The 22680-nt window shown below is 40.8% G+C and overlaps 1 protein-coding gene across 1 annotated transcript in view; it reads left to right on the top strand.

Moving 5' to 3' along the window:
• The window catches only part of F13A1 (coagulation factor XIII A chain), a 269662-nt gene that overhangs the window by 140919 nt on the left and 106063 nt on the right, over positions 1-22680 (top strand). Inside the window, exons 8-9 of the mRNA XM_073631004.1 lie at positions 14215-14353; positions 18177-18280. Of these exons, the coding sequence (XP_073487105.1) occupies positions 14215-14353; positions 18177-18280 (243 nt within the window). The remainder of the gene's footprint in view (positions 1-14214; positions 14354-18176; positions 18281-22680) is intronic.

The raw sequence follows: 22680 nt of genomic DNA, 5'->3' as shown, positions 1-22680 counted from the left end.
TTCCCATGCTTTGCGGAGGATTTCCTCCTTGAGGGGGAAGTTGACGATGCAGCAGATCACATCCCTTGGTGGGTCAGAGTCGCGAGGTTGGGGTCGCAGTGCATGATGTACCCTTTCCATGTCAATGGGCGAGTCTGCTGGGCGATCTATCAGATCATTAAAGATGGAGCCGATTGACTGTTGTAATAGTCCTGGATCAATCGCCTCAGGCGCTCCCTGCACTCTAATGTTGTGCCTGCGGCCCTGATTGTCTAAGTCCTTCACATGACGATGGAGATCAAATAAATGGGAAAGCTGAGTGTCGTAGGTTTTCTGTACTTGGCGGATGGCTGCAGCATGAGTGTGGGAAGTCTTCTCCACATCCGCGATGCGACGGGCTACTGCCTGTATATCTGATCTCAGATCAGCAATTGCTGCCGTGACAGTGTTCTTAATATCAGAGGCAACCTTCCCCAGGTCAAAGAGACTGGGCGGGAGAGTCTGTTGTATCTGTAGTCTAGGTGCATCTCCCCTATACATCTATGAGTCAGATGCACTGTTAGGCGAGCACGTGTTGGTGCCTGTGAGGTCATGTGAGCGGACGAGTGCTGGGTCCGAAACAGCTCCGAGATTTTGTGGCTGAGCTGCGTTCCGGTGTCTTTCGCTGCTCGTGATGCCGAGGTGCTGCCGGTTAATCTACTCTTGTTGATTTGATGAACGAGGCTCCCCAAAATGTGAATTGTAATCCACTGGTCGCAGGAGCTATCGGCTCCAGCAGCCATCTTGGTCTCCGTCCAGGCCACGCCCCTACCTCAAGAGGTTTCTGGTGGTTCCTTAAAGAGTGGCAGATCAACGTCCTATTTTATGGTGCTTGCATATTTTAAGGTCCACTTGGCGGATTTAAGCTGACCAGCTCATCAAGAAATCGGCTGAATTTCAGTCTATATATGAGCACTTTGGTTAAGCAAAAGTCAATCTATTGATCGACTTCTGTACATCCACCCTGTTGGGTTTTAGCCACTTGCTAAAGTCTGCATCTCTGATCAGTGTATTCTGATGGCAAGGAAGTCCTACACTGAATGGTGGCATTCTGACCACTAACCACCAATGTAAAGGTCCGTACGAGCGAACGAGCTGTCTGCCGATTTTCAGATCGTTAGTACGGTGCTTTCGACAGTCGATTTCGATTTTTCGTCAGACAAAAGCTGGATGTGCAGACTATATAATTTTTGTTGGATGTGAACTCAATGTCCAATTTTCATTTCATTGGTACGGTTTTCGTACAAAAAACATAAGCGCAAGACTATGCATGCTCAGACACGAAAGAATACATACAAAACTATTCAACACATTACGTCACTTCTGACGTTGTATTCTGACATATGAAAATTTTCGTACTGTGAGTAACCTCTTCACTTTCGACATGAGACTAGCATGCAACAAAAAACAGACCGAAAATCTAAGCTTGTGTACAAGGCTTATTTTCTTGATGGACTAAGCTTAGCAAGGGTTCCCTGGACCTAAAGGGTTAAAAAGTGGTAAAAAGGTTGAGAAAGACTGCTTTATTAATTTCCTATTACTGTCCTTGTGTCACAGGCTATCAGAGGGATCAAACCTCCTCAATGCGAGACAGAAATGGAAATTTCACAGACTAAATTTATTCCAAACTCTTATCATGCATCTCAAAGGGAGACGGAACCAAATTATAAATACACGGGAAAATGACGAATTGACACCGGTTCCAGTGATGCAGCTGTTAAATTCCTGCTGTAGAAAATGGGCCCCTTGTCTTTGCACAGATGACTTCAGTTATCGGAAGTGCAAAGGAGGAGGGTTAGAGGACGCTTTAAATTCAGCAATATTGATGCAATCTTCGTTGTCCCTACATCGCTTCCCTTGGTGTCACCACCCTCAGGCCTCAGGCTCCAGTACCTATTGGTTTGTGCCCACATGGACTCCTGCGGCTCAAGAGGAAGAAGCTCTTAGAGCAGTCTGGTAAAAGCTATTCCACCACTCCCACTCTGCCTCAGTGTCCTCTGGGAACTATAGTGTAAAGAGCCTATGAATCCCATTCTATGGCTGTTGCCCTGGTCTTCAATTCCCATGATCTGCAGCGTTCTGTATAGAAATCCATAGGCTTTCCTGGCTATAGCTCTCCCCCTTCTGACTGGAGGGTATGGTGCAACATAGTGTCCAGCAAAGCAGTAAAAGATGAAAGCAAAACTGAGTGAGCAGAGGGCAATATTATCTGGCTATATACTTTAACTGGCATTTAAAGTAAAATCATTGAACAAAGTTCATTTTTACTTTAAATACTGCCTGAAAACATCTTTCTATGATATATATATATATATTTTTAAATGTACTTCAGACCTAAACAAAGAGCACTAGTAATGTGTGAGCTTTCAAACCATGGCTTTTTAATTTACAAGCGGATAACATTCTGAAACAAATATTGGAGCACCAAACCCAGGAGTTTGAGTCTGAAATAAAATGTATTAAAAAATGTATTGAGTGCAATAATTAATGCATTTCAGGTGCCTGACATCACCCTCTCTATCTGGGGTAAAACTGAACATTAATGGTTGTAAATAAAAATAATAAAAGGAAAAGAATATAATTTGACCTTAAAGTGACATGTGCAAAGGTGTATATAAAAATAAATGAATGATAGGGCGTACACAGGGTCGGACTTTGTTCGGACATTCCGACAACAAAATCCTAGGATTTTTTCCGACGGATGTTGGCTCAAACTTGTTTTGCCTACACACGGTTGAACAAAGTTGTCGGAATTTCCGATCGCCAACCACGCAGTCACGTACACCACGTACGACGAGACTAGAAAAGGCCGGTTCAGAACCAAGCGCGGCACCCTTTGGGCTCCTTTTGCTAATCTCGTGTTAGTAAAAGTTTGGTGAGAGACGATTCGCGCTTTTTCAGACTCGTGGCTTTCAGATCGTTTTCTGCCGTTCAGTTTGTGCTTGTGGGTTTGTATCTGCTCTTCAGTGCGTGCAGCAAGTTCCGCGTGACTTTAGGTAGTCATTGTATTCTTGTTCGTTCGTTACTGTTTTTCAGGTCGCTCTTCACAGGCCTTGCTGTTCTTCAGTGCGTTCTGTTACTTCGTTCTGAGCAGCCGACCGTTTTCTAGCCATGTTTCGTATGCGTACTCCTCGTAGAGTTCGTGCTGTGCGGGGGCTTGGTGTTGGGGTCCTGATCTTGACACAAGTCCAGTCCATGAACAGGGTGGGGAGGAGTTCATGGACCAAGAATTGGTTGCTTCAGCGTGACCAGTTCTGTCATATGCCTTTGCTCCGTGAGATCCGTGAGAATAATCCTGATGATTTCAGGAACTTTCTCAGGATGACGGACCCCGTGTTTCACCGTTTGTTGGCTTCGCTGACCCCCTATATTAGCAGGCAGGATACCTGCATGAGGCAAGCCATCACTCCGGAGCAGAGGTTGGTCGCTACCCTGCGGTATTTGGCGACAGGGAGAAGCCTGCAGGACTTGAAGTTCTCGACAGGCATCTCCCCCCAGGCTCTGGGTATCATCATCCCAGAGACCTGTTCTGCCATCATACAGGTCCTGCAGAAGGAGTATATGAAGGTAAGATTTTTATCCTTTAATATCACATTTTATTGTATTGAATGTTTGATAATATCTTGTATTTCTTTCCTCATTCCCTAATTACCATGATTGTAATATGCTGTGAATGTCCCCTTTGTCCTCATGCATGCTGGATTTTTATGTAATTATTATTTTTTGTCCTTCATACATATTTGCCCTTCACTAACCTCCCCAGCATGGTGTCTCCTGCCCTATATTCACCTCATGTAGTCACTTAACAATGTATTTTATCAGCTCCATAGTAGTGCTTTACCCCAAACACCCCCTAAAATGTTTGGAAATGTTATTTTAGCTTTAAATTCAGGCAGAGTGCCAGAGGCTTTTTTTGTGGTGTCCCTAAATCATTTTTAGTAACCCTCCCTCCCCCAACTGCTAAGTCAGCTGATACCAATTCTCTATCCTCAATCATCTATCTGCTGACTTTGTCAAACCCATACACTATACCCACCTCTTTACTGGTGAGATTTATGGATGAATTCCCCAAAGCATGTAGTGCAAGGGCCTGCCTGTATACTTTTTAAAGTTTTAAAGTTTTTGTATCCTATTATTATCTTGATAGGTAATAGCAGAATGTCCAAATGTCCTCAAATGTGTACAGTGTGTATTTATATCTTTGTATTCAGACACTTCTTACCTTTCCAGTGGTCTGCCAATAGTGTAACTAAGGAGGGGCTGTTCCAAGTAATACCCATTATTTAGGCATTCATCTCTCAATGAAGTGAAGAGGGTTACCTGTCCAAGATTTCCACACACCCCCTATAATGTTAGAAATGGCCCATGAGAGGGGGGGAGGGGGAATATGATAGGTGTACCTTATACTTTGGTGTTGTTAAATTCCCCTTAATAAATGCTATCTGGAGGTTGCCCCATAATGTTTGAGTCTAATCTGCTTGCCATGTTTCAGAGTAAAATTAGTAATGTTTATTGTTTTTTCCTCAACAGTTTCCTTCCACGCCACAGGAATGGCAGACTGTGGCCTCCCACTTTGCCGAGCGGTGGGACTTTCCTAACTGTGGAGGGGCAATTGATGAGAAACACGTCCACATCGTCCCACCACCCAACTCGGGGTCGTACTATTATAATTACAAGGGGTTTAATAGTATAGTGATGTTGGCGGTGGTGTCGGCTAATTACGACTTCTTGTATGTGGACGTGGGGAAGAATGGCCGGATGTCCGTTGGTGGAGTCATCGCCCAGACGGAGTTTTACAGGCGTCTCCAGAATGGCAGCTTGGACTTACCAGCTCCAGAGGACAATGTGGAAGGACTCCCATTTGTGTTCGTTGCTGATGAAGCATTTGCGCTGGGGGACCACCTGATGCGGCCATTCCCAATGAGGACCCTCACCCCAGAACAGAGGGTTTTTAATTACCGGCTGGCTAGCCGGTAATTAAAAACCCTCTGTCCTGGGGTGAGGGACAGAGGGTTTTTAATTCCCGGCTGGTCAGCCGGGAATTAAAAACCCTCTGTTCCGGGGTGAGGGTCCTCATTGGGAATGGCCGCATCAGGTGGTCCCCCAGCGCAAATGCTTCATCAGCAACGAACACAAATGGGAGTCCTTCCACATTGTCCTCTGGAGCTGGTAAGTCCAAGCTGCCATTCTGGAGACGCCTGTAAAACTCCGTCTGGGCGATGACTCCACCATCGGACATCCGGCCATTCTTCCCCACGTCCACATACAAGAAGTCGTAATTAGCCGACACCACCTCCAACATCACTATACTATTAAACCCCTTGTAATTATAATAGTGGAGAACACATTTGGAATCCTGGCCAGCCGGTTCCGCCTATTTCTGACACCTATCCATATGGCGGAGTATAAACTGAACCATATAATACTTGCGTGCTGTGTTCTCCATAACTTTTTACGGAAACATTCGGCCAACTATGCTGGCTCAGTTGGGCCTGAGGCTGAAATCCTACATCAAACCACACTGACGGCGCTTGAAAGTGGCCGTCCTGGCTTGCCCTCCCCGAGTGCCCGTGATGTCCGGTTACGCTACCTGGAGTTCTTTGCGGGTAGGGGAGCTATCAATATGCCAGACAATATGTGAAGCCTTTTTATAATAAAAAAAAAAAAATTCTTTGTGGACATTTACTGCTTGTGTTTGTTTTAGCTGACCCTGACATAAATGTTTTGAGTGCAGAAAATGTTGTGATTGGGTAACCTTATACAAAGCACTGTTGGCTGGTATTTCCTAAATGCAAAAACACATTTCACTACAAGTGCACTTGCAACTGCACTGAAACTGCACTTGTAGTGCAAAGAGGATTTGCCCTTAGGAAATAACCACCATTTTTGCATAAAACAGCTATTACATCACCCCAAAAGTGTTGTAGTGTTGAGACAATAATCCACACATTCTTGAGTAAGCCAATTTTTTATACCTGCACAATCACATGTGCATTTACCAAAGGTTTTTAAAACAAACCAACATGTTTGTTGTATAACAATTTTTGCAGTAGCATTAGCAAAATTCGAAATGTCCATTTCAGTGAAAACAGGCCTGTGTAAAACCAACAAGAAAGCCAAAAAACTTGAACTTACAAAGATCACATTAGGTAAAATCTGAAGGCTATATCAGACATCAGTATTTAGGAATTGGGTTTGATATAGCGTTCAGATGGGGGGAAATCACCCCTGGAAAAGCCAAATTAGGAAGATGCACACCAATTTACGAATGTCAACATGTGCTATCTGCCATCAGGGGGGATCAAGGGACGTGTTTTGGGGGAGCAAGCCCTTCCTCAACGCGACTTTATAATTGAGAAAGGGGTTGCACCCCCAAAACGCGTCCATTGATCTCCCGTGATGGCAGATAGCACATGTTGGCACACTGTGTGCATCCTCCAAATTTGGCTTTTCAAAACATTGCAAAAAAATTTAAAAGATTGGACCACAATCCAAAAAGTGATTTTGTGGGGTTTTAAATTCGCCCCAAAACATCAATGATGTTATTATTTTTTTTAATAACATCATTGATTTTTTGCTGGATGTTTTGCAGTTTGGCATTACACCCCATGATCTCCCCGATCAGGATCTGGGCACTTTCTGATGTGAAACGTTCTCTATCCCTCACATCACGATCACCTAAAAAGAGAGAAAGAAAAAAAAACAGGTCTCAAAAATCTGCCACCATCCATCTCTTTTACCTGAGCCTGTGGTCGCAGACACTCACCTGTTGTGGTGCCAATCTCCGCCACATCTTCTTCTTCCTCCTGCTCTTCTTCGTTTGGGGGTATTTCACCTTCTTCCATAGGTGGGGGGTCTGTGGTCTTCTCGGATGAGGGGTGTCCTCCGAGTCTTTTCTCCCCTATGTAAAACAAAAATGGTATAATTAGCACACAGATATTTGATGGCAGAACTAGAAATAGGAAACATTGCTTGGAAGTGGGGTACAATTGTCTATTTTAGCCGAGTTCCAAGATGTATTTTTTTAATTGCCCTTTGTCAAGCTGCAATACTTTACCTTTTTGGTACAAGCTTCACAGATGTAGCCCCCCCTATAGTATACACTGGAGCACCTGTGTGGCCCCCCTAATAAAAATGGTGTTCTGGGGTCCCACACTAGTGCTCCAGTGTACAGATGTGAAAACAGCTGCTCAGTGTCCTCTCCTTACACACAATCTAGTTGGCATTTCATTCTAGTAACAAACCCATCTACACAAACAAATATTTGGCATCCAAGTAGGCCCAAAAAAAATGTGGGAAAATGCATATGGCCTAAACAATGGTGTTTTAGAGGCCGAAAAAAAAAATGTTTGATACGAACGAATAATGGGCCCATGAACATTAAAGTTACCCTTTTAAACGTTACAATTAATAAAAGCATATGTAGCAGCACGAACGCAATAAAGACAGAATGAATAGGAACACAGCACAACTACTTACTTTTTTGCAGCACTCTCCGGATCTTTCGGTACTGCTCTGGCTCTCTTAACTTCAGGTCCGACCACCGCTTCCTGAGCTGATCTTTCGATCTTCGTACCCCGAAATTCCTGTGAAGGCTTTTGATCACTTTTGCCATGATCTTGGCCTTTCTGATGTTGGGGTTGGGGTAAGGCCCATACTTTCCGTCATAGTCGGACTTCCTCATGATGTCGACCATCTCCAACATCTCCCCAAAGGACATATTTGTGGCCTTAAAACGTCTCCTTCTGGATCGGGACGTGTCCGGATCCGGGCTTTCCTCCTTCTCCTCCTCGTTGCTATAATTAGCACACACCTGCTCTAACTCCGCCATCATGCTCTTCACCCACTGCGCCGATCGAAAAGGGTCAGGGAATAGACTAGAAAGAATGTCAGAGGCGGGCGGAGTTACACGCATGCGCAGTGTGTATAAAGCGTAACACGCGTGCGTATTACGTACGATCTGTGAGCGGAGGAAGGAGCATTGGACGCGCCGATCGTAAGAACGAAGGTAAGAGACAAACTTGTGCCTATACTGCTTCTAGATTGAGGCCTATATTGTAACAAGATTAGGAGAGTTTTGTCTGACATTAGGCTTTGTCTTGTGTTGTGTCTTGCAGCGAACATGGATATGCTACTCAAAGATAATGACTTCATGTCAGTATTCCTAGAGATGCTAAGGGAGCTGCCCTGTCTGTGGGAGATTAAACACCCCCATTTCAAGAACCAAGCAAAGAGGAAGGTAGCACTGGAGCAATTGTGTGAAATTGTGAAGCAGGCGATCCCCACGGCAGACATCACCTATTTAAAGATATTAATTGGTTGCCTGAGGAGCACATATCTAAGGGAGCGCAAGAAGGTCCTGGATTCACAGAGATCCGGAGCAGCAGATGACATCTATGTCCCCAGGATGTTGTACTACGACAGGCTGCATTTTCTGGCAGGCCAGACTGAACTCAGGCCATCCCTCTCCAGTCTTCCTTCCACACTTCCTTCCCTCCCGGCTGAGGCTTCTGACGCCCAACCTGGGCCTTCCAGGCCACATGTGGAGGAGCCCAGATTGAGCCAGGTATAGCATTCCTCGAAATATTTCTGCTTGTCCAATCAATGATGTTAACTAGATGTTAGTTGGGAGTACTAATTTAGGATTGTGATTGATGATGCAAAACATTACAACCATGTCCCTTTTTCATACACAGGGAAGTCTCAGCCAGGAGGTGGCCGGGCCGAGCTGGCTGATCTGCAGGTCCCTCCACCCCCCGAAAAGAGAAAGTGGCAGTAGGAGGAGTGCCCTAGAGGAGGCTGCTATAGGATTCTTTTGGAGGGCTACAGAGGTCCTGGGAGCACCCCACACCATGGAGGAGAACATTGCTGCCTTCATTGCATATAAAATGCAGCCTTGGAAATAATCCAAACATTAAAGAAAAAAAAAGGCTGAAAATCCAAAAAAAAAATAATATCAAACTGTCAGATGTGACAACTAATAACAATATATTCAGGGAATACCACTAAAAAATCACAAATAAAACTTTGTGAGAAGTGTGTGTGAATATGAGCAGCAAAACTACTTAATTCTTGTCACATTATAAAGAAGAAGAGAGTGCGCTGTATTAAACCATTTTTAACATTGCAGCGTGACGAAAGTGCTGTATCCATTGCGAACGCTAAGTTTACCAGAATGAGCTGTCCCGTCTCGGAATTTCTTCTGAGCATGCGTGGCACTTTGTGCGTCGGAACAGGCCACACACGGTCGGAATTGACGCAATCGGATTTTGTTGTCGGAAAATTTTATCTCCTGCTGTCCAACTTTGTGTGTCGGAAAATCCGATGGAAAATGTCCGATGGAGCCCACACACGGTCGGAATTTCCGACAACACGCTCCGATCGGACATTTTCCATCGGAAAATCCGACCGTGTGTACGGGGCATTATACTAATAATACTACTAATACTAACTACTAATACTAATAATAATAATAACGACAATAATAATAATAATTAGTTCAATGAAAATATTAATAACAATATCTAAATATAAAAAATGCGTGAATGAATACAACATGATATAAACACATAAGATATGAATATCTAATAATTTAATTAAATATACTAAGTCTTTAAAGTAGTTGTGAACATACAATATTATAGACACTTTTAATGCAGTTATAACTATGCAGGTGCCTTAAATGATTTTGCCTAGTTTCAGGAATAATCTTTTTTACCATTTTTACAAGGTTAAAAAAGTTCTGTCATGTGATCATGCCTTTTTTTCTTTCTTATAGTGTAGGAGGTGGGAGGTTACAGAACATTGTGCCTGTCATTTTCAGAACACAGTCTGTTCAGCCTGAGGCAAGATACATTCTATGCATGAGCGGGGGGCGTGTTCAAGAGGAATGCTGTGATTGGGAGGGAGTGTATGCCAGAGGCAGATTGCGATTGGTCAGGAGCTGAACAGACTACCCAATACAGGCATTCTGTGTGTCTGCACAGTGTCCAGTGCCTCCGAATGGCCAGCCAAAAGATGAAAACTGACCACGCTAACAAAGATCAGGTTCTGTGCTTTGTGTGGTCAGATTAGAACAAGGAAAAAAGGTGACTGGCAGGATCAACCAGGTACTTCAGATGAAAAAAGTACATGGAAATGATAGAGACTATGATTTATAAAATACACATATGTAAATATATACACAGAGAAAAAAAAGTATGTACGGTAACATAAACTTTAAATATAAGGACATATAAATGAACATACATGCTAGCATGTGTTCATAAAAAAAGAAAAGAAAAAACAGATTTATGTTGTAATTGAATAAATAAAATAAAACCAGAATGTTGTCCATAAAACATATTTGACAGTGAATTCACTGGGGTTAGGGAGCATTGCACATGTGCTATTACAAATAAATATGTGCTCCATGAACCTCCTACAGTGGTGATAGATAGCATTTTGCAATAATAGTAATAACTAGGGGTGATACTTCATTATGCAGCAATAGGCTGTGGTAGTAATTGAGGGAATTGAGGGAAATGATTGAAGTAATTGAGGGAAATGATCTGCTAAGGAAATGCATGAAAGTGAGAGCAATGAAGTAGTGTGTTACCTTAGCAAATTGTTAAGTTCACAGTGTGGGATTCGAGACAAAAATAATATATCTGAAGGAGAAATTAGGCTGCAGTGAGAACATTGAACGTGCTGTAAAGTAAAGGGCATAATGAAATGCAATCTGTACTGAAACGTGTGGGTATATACTACAACACAGTAACATTCAGCCTCTGGTTAAAGACACAACAAGCTGTGCTGAAGTGCAAAAACTAAAAGGGCACCCGTCTCTCATCTCTGAATGGAAGTGGGAGGGGATTCTGGAGGGAGGTGAGAGGATGGGCAGAACTTGGGGGGCAGTATCCAGCTATGAAGTAGAATGGGACAGAACCTGGACAAGGGGTCTATGCAGGATGGGCCAATGACTGACAGGAGTTGGCATGGAATTGGTTCAATTTTCAAGATGGGGGCATTGCTGAAAATTGCAATCAACTGACCTCCTAGGCTGACAGCAGAAATAAGTGGCCTGGAGGAACAAGAAAAGGGGCGATAAGATCATTGCTATTAGATTGAGCAGTCTTTTTCCAACTGACAGCAAATGACCCGTGTACTGGGAATTGAGGATGAATGGAACACTCAGATATGTATACCTCCAGGGATGAGGAAGTATCTGGGGATCGCACCAATGCAAAAGTTCCACCAATTCAAACATAATACTATCATCTATCTTTATCTTCAGGTTCCAGCGCCAATGATCAACTTTTAATTTCCAAGTGACACAGCATAGAAGAATATATTAATGTCACAGTATTCAGTTTAAACTGCAAAAAAAAACCACAAACAATATATAACTATACGTTGTTATTTTCCAATTTGTCTAATAGATCACTTGTCAAGTATTAGGTGTGATGCCTGCTGTTTCAAAGTTATAGACACTGAAAGTAATTTCTCAGTAATTTTTATTAAACAGACTGTGCACAAGTGCCGCTGTACACCAGTATAAATATACTGTATGACAAAGATAAAACAAAAATATGTATTCATTACATGTAATGTAGAATTATAAAAAGTAGAACTAAAACTAAATATAAGCTGTAATCAATGGCAACCCAAAGAAGAAGCGGGATTACTGTTCATTTCAGGGCTTTCAGATATTCTCCTGTCAGAGCATCTAATAAGATGAGATTCACTGCTCCCTATCATTTTGGCACGTACTCCAATAAAAGATTGACAGCACAGTCAGCCTGAGGGAGAAACTAGCTTTTAATAGCTCCTTTTGCCTAAACTTTTCTTTATGGTCAGAATATGATGGTGAAGCTTTGTAGTTTTAAGTCGGCGTGTAGTTATATATAGTGCAGAAACTTACTTTAAAGTACAATATACAGTCAGGTCCATAAATATTGGGACATCGACACAATTCTAATCTTTTTGCCTTTATACACCACCACAATGGATTTAAAATGAAATGAACAAGATGTGCTTTAACTGCAGACTTTCAGCTTTAATGTGAGGGTATTTACATCCAAATCAGGTGAACGGTGTAGGAATTACAACAGTTTGTATATGTGCCTCCCACTTTTTAAGGGACCAAAAGTAATGGAACTGATTAACAATCATCCATCAAACTTTAACTTTTTAATACTTGGTTGCAAATCCTTTGCAGTCAATTACAGCCTGAAGTCTGGAATGCATAGACATCGATACAGAAAAAGAAAATGACTCCTGCGCACAAGTGGTCAACCAGATAGATGGAAAAAACGACACAGGCCTTGCTGCCCTCAAGGATGGGGAATCCTAACAGACAAAGAAATAAAAAGAGAGAGGGGCGCACCGGCCATGTGCATTATCTTTTGTAAAACATTTATTGAATAAAATGATAAAAGAAATTACTCACAAGCAGTAGTAAAATCAGGTGCCGTAAACCTCGAGCAACAACTAGCAGCAAGTGGTTATAATGATGAGCGAAGCCTTCCAAAGGTCTTAGAGGAACATACAGGCATCACCAGCTGTAGTGATGCCTGTATGTTCCTCTAAGACCTTTGGAAGGCTTCGCTCATCATTATAACCACTTGCTGCTAGTTGTTGCTCGAGGTTTACGGCACCTGATTTTACTACTGCTTGTGAGTAATTTCTTTTATCATTTTATTCAATAAATGTTTTACAAAAGATAATGCACATGGCCGGTGCGCCCCTCTCTCTTTTTATTTTAACGCATAGAGATCACCAGACGCTGGGTTTCATCCCTGGTGATGCTCTGCCAGGCCTCTACTGCAACTACTGCTTGTTCTTGGGGCATGTTCCCTTCAGTTTTGTCTTCAGCAAGTGAAATGCATGCTCAATCAGATTCAGGTCAGGTGATTGACTTGGCCATTGCATAACATATCACTTCTTTCACTTAAAAAACTCTTTGGTTGCTTTCGCAGTATGCTTCAGGTCATTGTCCATCTGCACTGTGAAGCACCATCCAATGAGTTCTGAAGCATTTTGCTGAATATGAGCAGATAATATTGCCTGAAACACTTCAGAATTCATTCTGCTGCTTTTGTCAGCAGTCACATCATCAATAAATACAAGAGAACCAGTTCCATTGGCAGCCATACATGCCCACGCCATGACACTGCCACCGCCATGTTTCACTGATGAAGTGGTATGCTTTGGATCATGAGCAGTTCCTTTCCTTCTCCATACTCTTCTCTTCCCATCACTCTGGTACAAGTTAATCTCGGTCTCATCTGTCCATAGGATGTTGTTCCAGAACTGTGAAGGCTTTTTTAGATGTTGTTTGGCAAACTCTAATCTAGCCTTCCTGTTTTTGAGGCTCACCAATGGTTTACATCTTGTGGTGAACCCTCTGTATTCACTCTGGTGAAGTCTTCTCTTGATTGCTGACTTTGACACACATACACCTACCTCCTGGAGAGTGTTCTTGATCTGGCCAACTGTTGTGAAGGATGTTTTCTTCACCAGGGAAAGAATTCTTCATTCATCCACCACAGTTGTTTTCTGTGGTCTTTCAGGTCTTTTGGTGTTGCTGAGCTCACCGGTACATTCTTTCTTTTTAAGGATGTTCCAAACAGTTGATTTGGCCACACCTAATGTTTTTGCTATCTCTCTGATGGGTTTGTTTTGTTTTTTCAGCCTAACGATGGTTTGCTTCACTGATAGTGACAGCTCTTTGGATCTCATATTGAGAGTTGACAGCAACAGATTCCAAATGTAAATAGCACACTTTAAATGAACTCTGGACCTTTTATCTGCTTCTTGTAAATGGGATAGTGAGGAATAACACACACCTGGCCATGGAACAGCTGAGCAGCCAATTGTCCCATTACTTTAGGTTCCCTAAAAAGTGGGAGGCACATATACAAACTGTTGTAATTCCTACACCGTTCACCTGATTTGGATGTAAATACCCTCAAATTAAAGCTGAAAGTCAGCACATCTTATTTGTTTCATTTCAAATCCATTGTGGTGGTGTATAGAGCCCAAAAGATTAGAATTGTGTCGATGTCCCAATATTTATGGACCTGACTGTATTATATTTAAATTAGCATTTTTTGTAAATGTAAGCATTGTGTCTGATTTATTTGAGAGCTTTGTATGCATATTAATGTCATACATGTAAATATTTAATTTATTAGTAGATTTTCGTTTCCACAGTTCTGCGATGTCTTGGAATTCCTGCGCGACTTGTCACCAATTATTTCTCTGCTCATGACAATGATGCTAATCTACAAACTGATGTCTACTTGGATGAAGATGGGAAAACGAATACTACCCTCACCAAGGACAGCATCTGGTGAGTATGGACAGCTTAAATCCAGGCATAACATTTCTTGAGTTGAGTGGTAAAGGATAAGAATCTCTTTTAGATCCTTTATTTTATTTCTGTCCGTTTCCCTATTAGGGTAATTTCCTCTTACTTCCTGCTCCAGTAACTTTGAGTCCGAGAAACAGAAAGAGATGGTAAATCTCTCCAATAGGGGCACATACAACAACAAAAACACAATGTTTAGTACAGTGGGTAAAGGTTAGGTTTTCATTACTGTGTTTGTCTACCTGTCCCAATGACATCCATGCTCATTATTCCTTGTCCTGGTACCACAGGAGTGTCACTGGGACACAGTGAGGGAAAATCTCCTCAGTAGGGTTAGTCCAGTGGTGGACTTTCCCTCAGTATCATCACGTCCAATGCAGTGCAAGGCTATTCATCATGGCTATGATTAACCACCATTAATGGTGCGAAACGCGTCAGTTATCATCTGGACCTGTGTCTCTCATTGATGTATGGATCAAGCTTTATTCAATAAAGGCATTATTTTGGAGTGCGGCTGTCCTTTTTCCATTTTTCTGCCATTTGACTTTGCTGAGCTGGCAGCCTTCAGCTCCTATATACTAGGACGGTGTGAACACAAGCAATACCACCTGGAGTGGTAATTACCTTGATTTGGTGTTTTTTGGTGACCAGTGTATTATTTTGGACTTTTCATGACCTTCTGTCCCAGTGACAATGGTCACCTGGACAGCTTTGTGGGGATGAGTCTTGTCAGTGGAATCATAGAGAGGAAATAAAAACCTGAAAGGTTCTAACCATTCTCTTCTTTATCAAAAGCTAAAATATTACATTTTGGCTAGACATACACCTTAATACCCTTCTACTTGTGGTATAGTCAGTTGAGCCTTCTCCACCCCTAAAATTTTGGCAACTGCCAAGACACCAAAGAGATCTCAATAGGCTTTATGATTACTCATAAAGCTTTATGCTCTAGGATTACAGAGATATTTCAGGGCCTTTTCCCACTCAGCGTATTGAAATAATCAGGTTACTCTTCTGTATAATCCCTAGCATGAGCCTAAATCCTGCCAAAACTGTTTTCAGAAGAGAGGGTATGAGTTGGAACTTTTCTCATGTTTCTATTGTTGTTTGTGTCTTTGCCAGGTAGATCTCCCCTTTTCATGTGTCCCTGTAACACCAGTAAAATAAAGGATACAGGTATCACCAGGATCGGAAGATATAAAGCACAACCAAAACCATTACAGATGTTTAACCCCTCCCAACACTACTAAATAAATGCGCTTTGTGGCATACCTTTGCCAGGAAGCAAAGGTAACTCTCCCTAATAGAGACACAGGAATAAAAACATAAATTGGGTTCCCACCCTTCCCTACTCCATTGAAAAACAAACCCTAGGTACAATCTCACTCATAATATAGATATTGAATTATACCTAAAAACAAAAATGTTTGTTTTTTTTTTTCTTTAATTTGGTAAGAGTGGTAAATTAGACATTTATTTAGGCTTGTTTTTGCTGTTTGTGTCCCTGCTGAGGGAATTTACTCTGTATATTTATCTTAGTGACCATCATTTCCAAAAGAGAAAATATTGTAGGGCTGTCCCTAGAACAGGAAATAAGAGGAAATTGTCTAATAGGGACACTGCTACAATGACAGCAGTCTTAACAAGGTTCCTTTCACTTTGGAGAGAATCTTACTTATTGTTGTGTCAAGATTGAAGTGAAGTCTCCACTTCATTTTGGGACACAAACAGCAAACACAAAGAAATACCGTCAGGGGGCTTGAAAATGTCCTTCCCTATCTAAACATACACTTTAACAGTAAAGTGAGACAAGCATCAGGCAAGCCAGCACTGGCAACCTTAGTGTAGACTATACATGATGATGACATCTGTCAAGGCAAGGGGGGACATCTTTTATTCTGCTTTTGGTTCTACAATGGAAATACAGACATATATAAAATTATAGTGGGCACACCTGTACCTAGTGACCAGTAATGTTTATTTGTTTCCTCTCTTATAAGACGTTTAAAACTGTATCAACAATATACCATGCTCTCATGATTTTCTGAGAGTTTTTGTCTGGATAAAGCAATGTTCTTGCACTGTTTAAAAAATTCAAGATTTGCAGATAGGTTTCCTTAAATAATTCTTTTCGTATGCTAGTGCCTCATTATATTTTTCCATTGACAAGTTTTCCTTGATCCGAGATTTTACTCTTGCTTTGAAATGGCTTGTTAGACAAGCGTTATATCTTCCTGGCTTCTTTCAGTTACTGTTTTTGCCCATTATTAATGAAATGGTCAGAGATTAACTATTCTGTTTTTTTACTGACATTTTTTATTGCTCATACCATTTTACAAATCAGGAATGAATTAGTAGGTACTTGAGCACTTTATTCACATTTAGCAAGGCTTGAATGATTTAAAAAGCAAATCTAACTGTATGCTTACAATGGGATATATTTTATACAATTGATGTACACTGAATGACGCGGTTACTAACATTCTGCCAAACATCAAAAACTGTACCTTGTGGCAACTTTAATTTTATCATCCTCTTCTATTGCCATTGACAGGCTACTAAACTTAACAAAGTTGAAAACCAAGTAGAATGTAAGTTTTATTTAAATAAGAATTCCTATCATTAACCCCTTTCCACTCAGCCCCAGCATCCCTTTATCAGGGTCTTTATGTCCAGGAGGGCAAGAGGGACTGACCATTCATGTGACCACTGTGATTTGCTGCCACAGTGGCCACACAATTTGTGTGGGTTTGTAAATTTTCCAGTATACAGTTTGGAGAAGACTACATTCTAAATAGATGTTGGCAGTGTAGGTGGGTGGGGCAAGTAGTAATTTTAAATACAAAAGTATGACAAGGATCCTGAGGAGCCCCTGACAGTGGTTCACAATTGAGCTATATTTGGTAAAAATTGCTATAAGAGACTAAAATTTTTAGAATAGCGGCCTTGCTAGTGACACCCTCTGTTGATTAAAAGGATGTTTGCAAATATTCATTATTTTGAAAAAGAATTAGCTGATTATGAATATTTGTTTTAATTATTTTCACCTTTAAAGTGAATCTGGCATGGCCTCAAAAATTGACTAGGGTAACAACAGTGCTAAAATGTAGGTACCTAGTAGCATCTGCAATTATCTGTGTTAGGCTGGACATACACGGTTCAAATCTCGGTCAGTTCAACAGGAACTGGTCAAGATTTAAACCATTAATGGGCAGGCTGAATGTAACGAGTTGATCAATCGATCAACTTGGGTACAACCAGCCTGCTGGATTCTCTTGCAATTATCACTGTCTTCTCCCAGCAGGGACGGCTTCCCCTGCCAGGAGAAGACAATGGACCAACAGGAGGGATTCCCGCATCAACACTGTCATGGTTGCAGGAAAGAAATTTGCTCCGTGTAAGGTCGGCCCTAGCCTTCAATCCAATCCCTCTTTCCCTCACAGCCTGTACACAAGACCTCGATTTATCTTGCCCTGACCATCATTCAACATTCAAATTGCAAAGTCTTCTGGCCACCGAAGTTCTGACCTTTGACAGTTGAGCAGCACAGACAGGGCTTCAAGGTGGTGGTGGGATCTTGGAGAAAATTGAAGGCCTTGTGTACAGCCCCATTATAGGGCTACAAGGCTTTTACCTGAAGACTTTACAATGTACTAACAGGCACCTCAAAGTGCCTGTAATGTTGCAGTGTTTGTACTTTAGGTATGTTGCATATTTACTAAAGTTTTGTTTTGTTTTTTTAAATTAATTGAATACCATGAGTGCTAAGAGTGGTACTTTAAGATGCATATCTTGCTCTATCAAGGAATTATCATTGCTGGAATGAGGCTTGGATGACCCGACCAGATCTTTCAGTTGGTTTCGGAGGATGGCAGGCAGTAGATGCCACACCACAGGAGACTAGTGATGGTAATTTTCTTCTATGTCATGTTATGTTATGTCTATATCGTCAATGCAAGACTGTGTGATCAGACAGTATTGCAATATACCCTCTACATGTATTTTATTTTTTGCCTAGCATAGAGGCTGACTTTACTGTCTAATATACAGTCAGGTCCATAAATATTAGGACATCGACACAATTCTAATCTTTTTGGCTCTGTACACCACCACAATGGATTTGAAATGAAACAAACAAGATGTGCTTTAACTGCAGACGTTTAGCTTTAATTTGAGGGTATTTACATCCAAATCAGGTGAACAGTGTAGGAATTACAACAGTTTGTATATGTGCCTCCTACTTTTTAAGGAACCAAAAGTAATGGGACAATTGGCTGCTCAGCTGTTCCATGGCCAGGTGTGTATTATTCCCTCATTATCCCATTTACAAGGGGCAAATAAAAGGTCCAGGGTTCATTTCAAGTGTGCTATTTGCATTTGGAATCTGTTGCTGTCAACTCTCAATATGAGATCCAAACAGCTGTCACTATCAGTGAAGCAAGCCATCATTAGGCTGAAAAAACAAAACAAACCCTTTAGAGAGATAGCAAAAACATTAGGTGTGGCCAAATCAACTGTTTGGAACATCCTTAAAAAGAAAGAAGGCACTGGTGAGCTCAGCAACACCAAAAGACCAGAAAGACCACAGAAAACAACTGTGGTGGATGACCGAAGAATTCTTTCCCTGGTGAAGAAAAACACCCTTCACAATAGTTGGCCAGATCAAGAACACTCTCCAGGAGGTAGGTGTATGTGTGTCAAAGAATCAATCAAGAGAAGACTTCACCAGAGTGAATACAGAGTGTTCATGACAAGATGTAAACCATTGGTGAGCCTCAAAAACAGGAAGGCCAGATTAGAGTTTGCCAAACAACATCTAAAAAAGCCTTCACAGTTCTGGAACAACATCCTATGGACAGATGAGATCAAGATCAACTTGTAGCAGAATGATGGGAAGAGAAGCGTATGGAGAAGGAAAGGAACTGCTCATGATCCAAAGCATACCACCTCATCAGTGAAGCATGGTGGTGGTAGTGTCATGGCGTGGGCATGTATGGCTGCCAATGGAACTGGTTCTCTTGTATTTATTGATGATGTGACTGCTGACAAAAGCAGCAGGATGAATTCTGAAGTGTTTTGGGCAATATTATCTGCTCATATTCAGCAAAATGCTTCAGAACTCATTGGACAGCGCTTCACAGTGCAGATGGACAATGACCCGAAGCATACTGCGAAAGCAACCAAAGTGTTTTTAAAGGGAAAGAAGTGGAATGTTATGCAATGACCAAGTTAATCACCTGACCTGAATCCGATTGAGCATGCATTTCACTTGCTGAAGACAAAACTGAAGGGAAAATGCCCCAAGAACAAGCAGGAACTGAAGACAGTTGCAGTAGAGGCCTGGCAGAGTTTTACCAGGGATAAAACCCAGCATCTGGTGATGGCTATGCGTTCCAGACTTCAGGCTGTAATTGACTGCAAAGGATTTGCAACCAAGTATTAAAAAGTGAAAGTTTGATGGATGATTGTTAATCTGTCCCATTACTTTTGGTCCCTTAAAAAGTGGGAGGCATATATAAACTGTTGTAATTCCTACACCGTTCACCTGATTTGAATGTAAATACGCTCAAATTAAAGCTGAAAGGCTGCGGTTAAAGCACATCTTGTTCGTTTCATTTCAAACCCATTGTGGTGGTGTATAGAGCCAAAAAGATTAGAATTGTGTCCATGTCCCAATATTTATGGACCTGACTGTACATAGCCTAATCTGAAGGTGTCAGCAAATCTATGCATGAAACACAAGAATTGCAAAGGATACTTTCAAGTAAATGTAAAAAAAAAATTGTTAGTATCCAATAAATTTTCATCTCTAGTTTTGTGTGTGGATTCATAATTAAAATAATATCAGCTCTTATGAATATGAGAACATTTATTCCCACAAACATTTTTCATAGAAAACACAAAAAAGGTAGATAGCTTTTGTTTGATTTAGGATTAGCATCATTGTCAAACTGCAATTAAATGGTAGCAAAAATATATTAGGACACATTTGTGTACATGAACAAAGTTTCCAAAGGTCAGTAAACTGAAAATGCACAGAAATCAACACAACTAACAACTAAGACTATTGGGGCTAGGTATAAAACATGTAAATATTTTAAGTGCAGTATATTTTTCTTTTATTAAAACTTACCCAGGCTGAGCAGCCAACATGAACCCAAACCTAGCACACCATACACTCAGATTCACTAGTCCTTCAGGTAAATGTCAAAAATCATGAACACATACACTTTTGTTGCTAGAATAAGGAGTAGGGGTAAGTCTTATAAGTTACTGCAATTAATGCTATAAAACAAACAACAAAAAAAGAAACATATTGATACATAACTTGTTGAGAAGACAAGTGTATTCTTACCGTGTAAATTACAAAAGCACGATAACTACTCTCTTACTAAATAAGAATAGGAAATATTAGTTCCTGCGAAAATGGTTATTGGAGTGTAATTCAAAAGTGGAATTAAATTTAATTAAAAAGACATATGCAAAATATCCCTATAGTACTACAAAAATGTTACTATAAGGTAATCAGTGGTTTCGTGTGCGTTTAATTATTTTTCTAATTGTGTCTTAGTAACAAAAAAATATAAAAATGCTCAGATGCTTTTAGATGAAGATTACACTATTAAAACACAGCACTAAAATGTAGCAGCTTGCTTTTTTTTAAACTTCAGGCAGATAAAAAAGACACAAATTAACGAGTCTGTGTTCATTAATATGTCACTTACTGTAATTTTTAATACAAGGAATGTAAGCACCAGAATTTGGTACTAGCCTCTTGCAATCCCTGTACAGTGGAGCTGAGACTGAGATAGGGAGAAGCAGCACAAGAAGCCAATCAGTTATGCTGCAGTGTTTATGTGTTCACAATGAATATGCTGATAGAAGAAGAGAGCAGAGTAAAAGAGTGATGACCTAATTAGTGTGCTGCTTCTTCTTTCATTGTCCAGTCACAGGCTGGGGGAGGGGCAAGACCTCGTTATGTGTTATTTACCTGTAGCAAAGAAAAAAACAATAAGGTCTCCTGCTCTGTAAGATAGAGCTGTACTATATGGCAGGACTGTGTAAATCTCAGAACTGGATGGCAGGTAAAATCTGATCCCTTATATGTATTTTCTCTGTGTATTTAGCTATTTACCTGGGGTTCAGCTTTAAAAGCACAACCGACTTCTAATTCTAGTAATTAATAGCAACCAATGTGAATTACTTTTCATCACTTTAACATTGTCAAAACAATAAAAAAAATATTAAAAACAAAACAGGAAACAGCGCCAAAAATATTGATGGATGGTGGAAGATTATTAGCTAGAAATGCTACCACTTGGTACTAGTGAAACACTAGTTAAAAGATAAAAAGGGAAATGAGCAGTGCAAATCTAAAAATCCTACAATCTCTTAACAAATAACTTGCAATTAACACCTGTAAAACAAATAAATACACCCTGTGAATATTATGCTATTACTAGCAATGTTCCCCTAACATATGACAAATGTGTATACCCACTATATAAACAAGTAAAGTGTCAACACAATGAAATGTGAAAACATACACGTGTGCAAACAAATATCTTAAACGTGAATCTCGTGCTCACATCCAAAATACCTTATATGTTGAAAAAAATGTTTCAAAAATTAAAGTGCATATATATAATGTGTTTCGTAATTGAATATAGTTCATATACAAAGTGCAACTTTGCAAAAAATAAAGTTCATATTCCCAATTTCAGCCAAAAGTACAGTATGATCCAAAAGTGCATCTATTCAAAAAATCAAAGTCTATGTTTCCAATTTCACAAAGAGTTAAACGCAAAACCGTATTCTAACACTTCATGTGATTGTACACACGATATGCTCCTTCACCATAGGTCCTAAAGTAACTCACCAGAAGTTGTAGCTGGTCAGATTATAAACCAGCAAAAGCGCTTTTTGTGTTGTATATCAGGCAAATCCCCTCTCCACCGTGCTGACTCTGCTGTATCCTCTTGTCAGTTTCTCTCCCGAATGAATGGAAGGATTTTTAGGAGCAAGGAAAAAAGATCTCCATAGCATAATACTGTTAAAAATAATGCTTGTTTATTAAAACTTTCTTAAAAGCACTCACATTTCACAAGTGTCTCCCCGACACTAGGGAACGAAAGCAGGATGATTGTATATAGTTATCGGCTCCGTCTGCAGTCTCAAAAGCCACAAGCATGATCACAGAAACACCCTATGTTGTCAGCGTCCTAGCCCCGCTCTACTAGTTTCGTTATTCAATGTCCTAACAGACCAGTAGGTAGAATCATTGCTATGATACTGAGTCCAAGCTATGG

The sequence above is a fragment of the Aquarana catesbeiana genome, linkage group LG05, assembly GCF_042186555.1.
Source record: "Aquarana catesbeiana isolate 2022-GZ linkage group LG05, ASM4218655v1, whole genome shotgun sequence".
Lineage (NCBI taxonomy): Eukaryota > Metazoa > Chordata > Amphibia > Anura > Ranidae > Aquarana > Aquarana catesbeiana.
The sequence above is the reverse complement of the archived record's forward strand: the minus strand, read 5'-3'. Positions and strand labels throughout refer to the sequence as shown.